This window comes from Zosterops lateralis (genome assembly GCF_965231275.1).
Source record: "Zosterops lateralis genome assembly, chromosome: 22".
NCBI lineage: Eukaryota > Metazoa > Chordata > Aves > Passeriformes > Zosteropidae > Zosterops > Zosterops lateralis.
In genome coordinates this window covers 3,279,563-3,289,966 of record NC_139782.1, presented here as the reverse complement: position 1 = coordinate 3,289,966, position 10,404 = coordinate 3,279,563, and the positions used below count along the sequence as shown (strand labels likewise).

The 10,404-nt window shown below is 46.4% G+C and overlaps 1 protein-coding gene across 1 annotated transcript; it reads right to left on the bottom strand.

Annotated features, from left to right (window-relative positions):
* Positions 1-5,320: 5,320 nt before the first annotated feature.
* Positions 5,321-9,307, bottom strand: LOC310918245 (arylacetamide deacetylase-like 4; the record flags this gene model as incomplete). The annotated part of the gene is made up of 4 exons (XM_083877097.1): positions 5,321-6,465; positions 7,138-7,201; positions 7,391-7,607; positions 9,143-9,307. 4 exons carry the CDS (start codon positions 9,305-9,307, stop codon positions 5,691-5,693), a joined length of 1,221 nt encoding a protein of 406 aa, XP_083733223.1. The 3' UTR covers positions 5,321-5,690.
* Positions 9,308-10,404: the final 1,097 nt, after the last annotated feature.

Here is a 10,404-nt window from a genome sequence, read left to right as displayed (position 1 = left end):
GCATCCTCCTGTTTAAGAAGCTCTCCACCAGAACACGTTTCACCAGGTTACCTCAGGCTCCCCTGGGTGTTGTGGTTGTATATTTAATTGTAAATGGCTCAATAAAAACAGATCAGACTTGTGGCTGGGGAGCTCTCAGATTTTGGAATGAATGTTTTCATACAAATTTCATGGGTGGTTTTTCCATATATGAGCTTTGCTTTTAGAAGCGCAGTAGATTATAAACATAAATGTTTCATTTGTTATGAATATTTAATAATTATGAATAATTGATGAGCAGATTTTAAAGCAAACTGATTAGAGTTGTGTGAAATTAAGCTACCTTTGTATAATTTTCTGAGCTGTATTCTAGATATTATCTGGGCTCTGTTGTGCTATATAGGTGCATGCCTGATTGGTACTGTCACAAAAAATATCAGCAGATAGGAACAAACAGAAAAATACACTCTTAATATTTAGTTTTTATATTGGCAATAAAATTAAAATGGAGGAATTCCTTGTGGATATAAGATTTTCTCTATCCACCAATTTTCATTCCATTGTAATTCATTCTTTATGGATTATCTTAGAGATTTTTTTTCAAGAGAATGTGTTTAATAGCACAGCACTAATAGCTAACTGTGATTCAGTGACTTTCACCTATTTTGCTTTCAATTTTTTCTAATTGCCTTTGATCTCCCCGGGGCTTTGAAGCCTAAAAAAACCCATATAACGCTTATCTAATTACCAGGGCTCTTGCATCTCTGTAAGATTTCATCAAGGACGCTGTTTTCTGGTTCCTGCATTCGGCTGAGGGGCTGTCCCCAGCTGGTTTTGGGTGTCTCACAGAGCCACAGTCCCTTTGCCAATAGGTGCCACTGTTGCTCTGCACGTCTGAGTCATCAATGTCCTTCACTTGAAAACCCAACCTTGAAAACAGCAAATCTAAATCACAGTGACTAAAACGTTGCAGAGGTAAAACTCCATCCAGACCATGGCCAGGGGCTTGTCCGTGCCAAGACTATGATATAGGCTTTATCCGTTCCTAAAAATAATTATAATATTGCTAATCTTGAGCAAAAAAATGAATTGCATTACATTAATTCCAAATATATTGAATGCAAGCCTTTAACTTGCTGCAGGTTTATTGTTGAGCTTCAGACCAAGAGCAGCTGAGCTTTGCAGATCTCTGCTCTGGGCCAAATGTGATTTAAATGCAGAAGTTGCACATTGGAGCAATAAGAATTTGGACTCGTACCAACACTTCTCACATGGGAGCAAAGTCTCAGGGTGGCCTATCCAGTGGTGGAAAGGCCCCCCAGAGCTATTTCTTCCAGGTTTGCTCGCTGGTAATGCAAGGTCAGCTAATGTAGTTTGCTTTGCAGCTTATCTGCTGTTAAGTGCTTTCCCTGTGTAAAGCCAAGGGTAATCAAGGTCTGCCTGCTTCCTGCATGGGGAGGAACCTTGCTTCACCTTGTCCTTGGACGTGCAGCTGCTTCCTATGTTTGCTTTATTCTTAGATGTTTCAGACGTACTATGGAATAACACAGGGTTCTTTTCTGCTCTTTCTTCAAAGAAACACATAGGAAGCTGTGTAAAATTAAAAAAAAAAAAAAACAAAAACAAAAACAAAAAAACCCAAACAAACCAACAAACAAACAAAAACAGAGGGCAAAACAATTAGGAGTTTTATGTCCTTTCAAGTTCTATCCCACTTGTTTTGTAATTTGGCTTGGTTGTTGTTTATTTATTTTTTTTTTCACTTCAACTATTAATTGACTGAAAACCAAGAGATGAAAATTTGCTTTCAGTGATTTGATATCCTCTGAAATAGTGCTGACCACCTGCAGGTCAGGATGTAACCCAGCAACTTGTTCTAACTGGTCTAAACCTGTATAACCCAATTCTCATTCCCTGTGCAGGAGCAGCTCCCACCAGCAGCCAGCTATATTAAGCAGTGCTTAGGATCACCCTAAGCAGTTTACACAGGGGCATCCCCGGCTCCTCTGGCTCTCACCAGTTGTCTGATGGTTTGCAGATATCCTGCCCCTCCTCAAAGCCCAGGATTCCACCAGCATTTTGGGGAAGATACCCCTGGTCCGGGAGGTGACGAGTTTTAGGTGGTTGTGTCAGCTGACAAGTAGCAAAAGCAGAAGTTGTTGTGTTTTACAGGAAATGGGGCACATATTGGACATCATTCAACTTCTTTCTAGTGCAGTTTTTCATCGGGTCTTCAAGATGGCCATAGAGAGTGGGTTATTCTGACACAAGATTAAATGTTAGAAATTATATAATTAAATTTTTGGTCCAGGTGTTTTTACTCCAGACTTGTCATAGGGAATGTTTGTGCTATTTTGACAGTAGATTAAGGTCAAAATGGATCTTTTTGTTCTCAGGACATGTGTGTCCACCCTCTGGCTGGAAGAGAAAAATCACTGTTAGATAGTGACAAATGCAGTCATGTTATCGATCAGGAGTCCTGATTCTTTAGAGCCTCTCTGATATGTACTTGAAAAGTTAGCCCAGGTAATCTTTTACTTAAAAATTCAGAAAGATAATAATACTCCATGAATTCTCCTTCTAGTTGTATCCCACAGTTATCCTTGTTTTCAAGTGATATTGGATAGGGAAGAGAAATCTGTTCATTGACACTCTCCTTCCGCGCTTCCTGTGGTGAATAAGGATTGTTGTATGAATAACATTTCCACTTCATTAATCAAAAAAATAAGGTACTGACTGGTAGAGAAAGTAGCCAAAAGTCACCACAAGATCCATTTCCAGGATTTAAATGGAAGGAGGATCCTGTCTCTAAATCTATATATTGACCAGTGCACCCTGTTCCATTTAATTGAATTAACAACGCCAAGAACTACCAAGAATGGGGAAATCTGATTTCTGAGGAATCCAAGCCAGCTTGCACTCCAGCTGCAGAGGGGAGGCAGCACAGGTTGTAGCCGTGTCCATTGCAGTTCTCAGCACACTCTGACACTAAAATTTGGCTTCTTGCTTCCTTGTGATGGATGAAAAGTGCAGTGGCAGGCCCCGAAATGAGATACACAGGATGCTGTTGTGCACAGCATTCAGATGGCTTAGTGTGCTTTTGAGTCAGACTGTGTTTTCCCCACTGTTAGCACACACCTTTGTCAGTCTCTGCGTTGTTTATAATTTAATCCCTGAAAATAAGGGCATTTGCATTTCAAGTGAATTTCCACTTAAGGAACTGCATCTGTATGTCATAAGATCTGATCAGCCTGATTTCAACACTTGCATCATGGATTTGCAGACACATTTAAGAAGGCTGAAAATGAAAAGCTGATTGCCTTGTGCTGCTTAAGGGTTTCGTGCAGCAGCATTGCACATCCAGCCTTCCAAATGCCTGTCTAGAGAGAATGATAACAATACTTGAGGGTGGAGAGGCACCTCAGTGGAAGGGACGTTTTAGCAGATGATACTTGTGGGAAGGTATTGTAAAAGATCTGGGCCTTATTCAAGTGCAGTTTGTTTATATGAATTGGAGGTGTGCTGATTAAAATAATCCTATTTTACCAGCAAGCTGCTATTAGAGCCCAGGGGATGCCCTGAAGACACAATACCCAGTCCTAGGTGGGAGTAGCACACTGGTTTTCTTCATGTGTCCTGGTCACCACCAAGGCACAGACTGGGAAACATCCAGGGAGTCCCAAGCAGGGTGTCCTGTTTGCCTGCCTTGGGAAGGATTCCCACTGGAATCCAACCTACAGGGGAGCCCTGGGGCCTTTGAATGGCCACACAGCTACAGTGCCTTCCATTACACATACAGTTGTTTAAGGATATATAAAATAGGATTTAAGTATTAGTCGCAGATCATCGCTGCCTGGAATGTTGACACACACAGCCCTACAGTGGAATTTTCTGTTCCTTCCCTCAACTTTCCCCATTGTGGTTCTCATTAGTGTTTGGTTTGTGAGCTGGGAAGCAGATGAGGCTGTTCTGTATGAGATATTGCTGAGTTTAAAAATGTGAGATACACAACACTCAGCATTGCTGAGGCAGCCCAGTAATCACAGCAGCTCTGTCCCAGTGCTCCTTTCCTCATCTACACAAGTGCTTTTTTTGGGAAGAAGTCCATGTTCTTTGCCTCAGCTGGTAAAGTCAACTGGTAAAAGCAGCCACTGTAAAATTTTGGATTGGTTCCTTAGTGTAAATAAAAGACATTGTATTGTATTTGAAAAATTATCTGTGCTCCTGTTAATTTGGTTAAATACCTTCACCTGCCACAGGAACTAGCAGTTGAAAAGGATGAATGAACCATTTCTCCCCCACTATTTGTTCCATTTCTGCTGCAGCAGACTGCAACACAGTCTGGGCATTTGGTTCCAGGAAAAAAAAAAATCTGAAGGAAGCAATTTTAGCAGAGTCAGGAGGATCTGCTTGAACAGCTCTAATATTGAACCTAACTGGCATGTTTTGACAAAGTTAAAAGTCTAATGACAAAATTTTGCAGAGCTCTTAAGCAGGGCGTAAAATCTATTGAGCAGCTCTGCTAGCAAAGATGCTCATGTTTCTACAGGCAAATGAGACCAATATCCAGATTATTAAAGATCCTCCAAGTCATAAGTACTAAATTCTGGAAGGATTAGTAAAGTCTCTCTTGCATGATGTTGGTAAATATTATTGTCTATATTGCTGCATAGTTGTGTGTAAGTGATAGAGCAGCCCCAAGTGACTGCCCTAAGTGCCATTTTTAATTGGCCAGTATTATATCCAGTGTGAACCCCTCAGTGCAATCTGTGCTTGGGCATTGCTGCTGCCCTGGCTTAAGGAGAGGAAGGGCAGGTCATAAACAGAATGAATTAATACAGGCCAAGAAAGATGCTTATCCTTCTCTCTCTTATTACTCCTGTGAGCTGAGGCTGGACTCCAGCTGACAGCTATAGCCCTGTACTACCCCCACAGCACAGACCTGCTCTGTTCCTGCCCTCCCCTTCCTGACCCTCATCTTCTCTCTCTCCTCATCTTTCCCTTGTCCTGTTCTCCAGCCAGTTTCCAACGAGAGCTGTAGTAGAGCATTTGGGTCAATTTTCCACCAATCCTGCCCATCTTTTTGTGATGCAATCATATCTGTTTGTCCCACCAGCACTCCCCTCCCTGGCTGATGGAACTGTCCTTCAACTTAAGTAGGTGAAATATTACCCAGTAGTTCCGTGCTAAAACTGGGGTAGAAAGGGGCTCCAGTCCTGCCTGTGTGCTGAGAAACATGAGTGATGTTGGCCATGGAACCATTTGTTTGTTGTGCCCACAGTGATAGAGACTACGCTTGACACAGCATCATATTTCCTTATTTTCATTATATTTATTATTTTATTGTCAGTGGCTCATAACCCACTAACATCAGCTGGGTTTTATTCTCACACCACACACACCTGCTAACATACAGTTTCTCTTCACACATGTATTTTATTTTAAACAATCGGAACAAACCAGGATGTCCATTCAAACAATTGTTCTTCACTAACAGAGCTAAAGACAATGGCTTGCAGCATGGTACAAGCTTGTATAAGGTTTGCATATTCCATGTTCCAACAAACAGCTGGAATTAGGTTCTGATGAGCTTTGTTTATCACTGTTAATGGCTGCCCCTGATTCTCTAGCCATAATCTGATATTAAATATCCTAAAAAGATATTTTCCTAGGCTGAGGTATGAACAGACTCATGGAATCTAAGATGTTTACTACAAGCTTTTTAGGAAGTTAACAACACTGTCCAGTCCCCTTTTCCCAGATGGAAATGACACACCACAATAATCATACAGGCTTATGATTCCATGGAATCCATCTTCAAGGTGGTACCAGGTCACTGGAACCCCGTTGTCCTCCAGCCTCTTCTTGTACAACAAACCATCGTCCCTCAGCACATCATACTCGCAGGTCAGGATGAAAGATTCTGGCAGCTGGTGAACAACAGAGTCTTCAGCCAACAGTGGGCACAAGTTGGGCTCACAGAATCTCTTCACTGTCTCATAAACTTCCGCTATAAAATCAGTGGGCCTAAGTGGCTTCACACCTCTGACCTTAAATTCCTCAGGGATATTGTCGGGACTCACCCACTTCCTATATTTCAGCCTCATGTCTGGAGGAATGTGAGAGCCCTCCAAGACCTCTTGCATGTGCAGTGCATCCCCATTGAGGTACAGCAAAGCAAAGAAAGCCGCACGTTCCCGGAATAACAGAGGGACTCCCCGGTTCTGTTGGTAGGATGGTAAATTGAAGTCCAGCGCCTGAAGGCCGGGGTAGATGAGGATCTGAGCCCGCAGCCTGGGCAGGTCTGACCTGCCTGCCAGGGTCTGGCTGACAGCAGCTGCCAGGTTGCCCCCAGCACTGTCCCCACAGACAGTGACCCGGGCAGGGTCCACGGCGTAGTGCTGCAGGTGCTGCAGGAAGTGCTGCGTGGCGCTCAGACAGTCTTCGTAGGCAGCGGGGTATTTGTGCTCGGGGGCCAAACGGTACCTGGGACATGGAGATAAGAGGAAGGAAATGTCAGTAGCAGTAACCAGGAAATGTCTCGTATACTGTTTTTAAGCCCCATCATTTTGGGGTGCTTTGGCTCTAGGTTAGGATCCTCAGTGCCTCCCAACAGCTGCTGCTCCGTTGGGCATTGCAGATAAACTGTAAATGGTGAGCTCAGTCATAAGGGTTCACTGAAGTAGGATTGTCTCAGATTAATGATCTGAACAAGGAATTGTACAGTTCTTAGGGATGGTGAAAACTCCAGACAAGTTTATTTAATAATTTTGTGCCTCTGCTTCCTATGTGTAAAATGGGAGTATTTCAGTGTGATTATTTTCTTTTCCCATAGCTCCCAATTGCTTGGAGCATCATATTACATGTCCATATGTTCAGCACAAGGAAGACTTTTTTCACCCAAGTTTTTAACTGGCTTTTATAGACTTCCTTAGCATGCCAAATATTACCATTTGTATCTTTCAGGAGTATGTCTGGGATGAATAATTAAGGGCTGCAAAATCTCTGTTATCACTATTTTTCTCTTTATGGACTTGACTGAATCTGATAGAAATTCCTATGCCAAAAAAAAGAACATCTCCAACACTGAGGCAGCTCTGCTGTTGTCCCACAGCCACAATAATCTCCCAACCACAGAACTGGGTAATGTTCACTTACTGCACAGACACGACTACCGAGTCACTCTCCCTGGAGAGGTAGCGACACACCTTTTCATAGGTATCTGCAAAAGAAATATTGTTGTTAGTGCTCCACTATTGCCCTCAGGTTGAGACAACCTAAGGAATGTCCCTCCCAGAAAGGCTTCAGACTTCATCCCAAATCACATGCTGAAACCACGCCTTATTTCAATCTTCTAAAAAGATGAGAATATTCTTTCTACACAACTACAGTTCCTCCAGAAGTATCTTACCAAGGCTTCCAAACACCCAGCCTCCTCCATGAAAGAAGAGGATGCCTCTCCTTGGTCCATCCGAGGTAGCTTTAGGCTGATAAACCCTCACAGGTACTTTGTTAAACTGCAGATCCTGGATAAAGAGCTTTGGATCCAACCCTAGTTTCCGTCCCTGTCGCACGTATCGGCCAAAAGTGATTTGGCTGCAAAGCCCAGTCTTCTCCAAAATCCTTCCCTGTTAAAGGTAGAAGACATTAAGGCATCTTTAAAAGTCTGGAGTTAGCCAGGGTATAAAATCTCTGCATTGTACTTACACCAAGCTTATTTGGGGGAAATTTCAAAGAAACACACAAGTCTGATTTGGAAATGAAACAATTTAACCAAGTTCTCACATCCTGCAGTCTGTACAAAAATTTACTTGCACGACTCAAATCCAATGTCACATCAGAAATTTTATAATGATCAGCCAAACTGGTTGTCTTGGAGTATATATTTTAATCACCAGCATTGTCCTGCACACATTTGTGGTCATTCTTGTTTCATTTATACTTGATAACAACAATGAAATACCATATGTAGAAACAGTTCTTCATTGCTGAAACTAATATTTATGAATTAGACTCAGTGAATCTGCATGAATTTGCAAATCTAAAGTGCCAAGCTCTGTTGTGCAAGTTAGTTACTGCTTTTTATTCACACAACAGATCTACTGAGCAAAATGAAGTTGCTTCCCTTCCCAATGCTCTTGCAAGCTAGAATATAAATCTGATGTAATAAGAGAACAAACAAGAAGCTGGGAATCAGTTACCATTCACTGGCTGAACAATATCCCTCTTTTTAATGCCCAGTGAGTCTGTTTGTCACCTGCTAGTGGGGTTCAGGATGGCTGGGCAGCTTTGCCAGTAGATTTAATCTAAAGAGGATGTAAATGGTTTAAGAATCTGTGTGGAGGAAAGCAAAGTCTGTCTGATAATAACGGGTAATGTTTGTGGCTCAAGGAATGACAAAACAGAAGATTTTAAGAAATTCAAAGACAGCGAGTAACAGAGGCAGAGCTGAGGGGGCTCTAATGCCGTTTATGCAACGCCGCCGAGGGGAGTCCAGGGATTAAGTAAAGCAGCGCTAACCGGATTGTGTGCCATAAATGTCAGCCGCGGCAGGAGCCGCTCAGGGCCCGCAGCTTTCCTTGCTCAAGGTGATTCCGCCTGAAGGTGCGGGCAGCTATCAGGCATAACACCAGCCCAGCCGGAACTCGGGACTGCAATGAGCCGCTCGCCATCTCCGCTAACACGCCCCAGCACGCTCCTGAACCGGGATCGGGCTTTGCCCGCGACATGGGCAGCGCCCCCCGCAGCAGCCCGGCCGGGGGTGCCCGGGGCAGCATCCTCCACCGAGGGGTGCCTGGGGCAGCATCCTCCACCGGGGGGTGCCTGGGGCAGCATCCTCCACCGAGGGGTGCCCGGGGCAGCATCCTCCACCGGGGAGTGCCCGGGGCAGCATCCTCCGCCGGGGAGTGCTCGGGGCAGTGTTTGTGCCGGCGGCTCCCGGGGCAGCATCCTCCACCGGGGTATATCGGGGGCAGTGTCGGGATCGGGGGGTGCCCCGGGGCACAACCCGCTCTCCGCATCCCCTGCCCGTGATGCGGCACCGCCAGCATCCCATGGGGACAGCGGGGACATCCTGCCCCCGGCTCCCCGCGTTTGTGCAACCGCTGCCCGCCCTCCCCATCCCGCGGCTCCCCCCGAACGCCCCCTCGCCCCCCGCACTCACCAGCGCGGCGGTGCCGAGCAGCACGGTGAGCACCAGGCGCAGCTTGGCCGGCTGGTTCACCCCGGGCGGGATGTCGTAGCTGGGCAGGCCGAGCAGCACCGCGGCCGCCGCCAGCGCCGCCAGGGGCAGGAGCAGCAGCAGCAGCAGCGCGGGCAGCAGCGCCATGGCCCGGCCGCGGCCCCGCGGGGCTCCCCCGGCAGCGCTGGGCAGAGCCGCGGCCCCGTCACGGCCCGAGTGCGGCCGCTCCGCAAAGCCGGCGCAGGGGTCATGGTGCGGGCGGCCGGGGGGAGCCGCGCGGAGCGGCCGGAGGCGCCGGCCGGGTAATCTCAGTTCAAGGAGGCCCGGCGTGACCTGCGCGCGGTACCGGGGAACGGACGGGCCCGGCGCCGCCTCCCGCCTCCCGCCGCTGGCACGGCCCCGCTCCCCCGCGCCCCCGGCCGGGTCACTGCTGCTGCCCGCGGCTCCGCGGGGCTCTGCGGGAGGGGAAGGCAAGGGCTGCCTGCCCGCGCTCATCTAAGGGCTGCCCGTGCGCAGGGAAAGCTAAGGGAACTCAGCATTTCTGTAAAAAGTTCTGTATTTCTCAGCCCTGTAGGATGAGAAAAGCCCTTTTTCTTCCCCCCCTCCCCCCCCCCTTTTTTTTTTCCCTGAGGATTTCCTTAGGACAAGGAGCAGTGGGCCTAAACTAAAACGCAAGTTTCACCTCAATACGCAGAAGAACTTTTTTACATTGAGGGTGCCAGAGCACTGGGGCAGTGCCCACGGAGGGTGTGGGGTTTCCCCCTCTGGACACATTCCAAACACATCTGGATGTTGTCCTGTGTCACCTGCTCCAGGTGACCCTGTCCTGGCAGGGGATTGCACTGGATGATCTCCAGAGATCACTCATTCCCAACCCTAGCAATTCTGCCATTTCCATGTCCTCAGTCTGGCTGTTCTGAGTGTGCTCACTGTGTTCTTGCTTTCATCAGGAGAGTGTAACAAAGCATCATGTCAGGGAAAACACTGTCTCATCCTGTAAATAAAACTCAAGCCATGGAGAAAGCACAATTTGACAGATTCTAGCATAGAATCACAGCACAGATTCTACAAAAGTTAATTCTGGGGGACACCCTTTGGAAGAACATGAAAACATTTTGCTTCATAGTCTCTCTTTAAGCTGTACCTTTCAGTACACACACACCAAGAGCCCAGTTCACTGATCCTTCCTGCCTTTCTAAAACCTGATGTCAGCATTTCCCCTCAACACTGTATCCTGCCCTCGG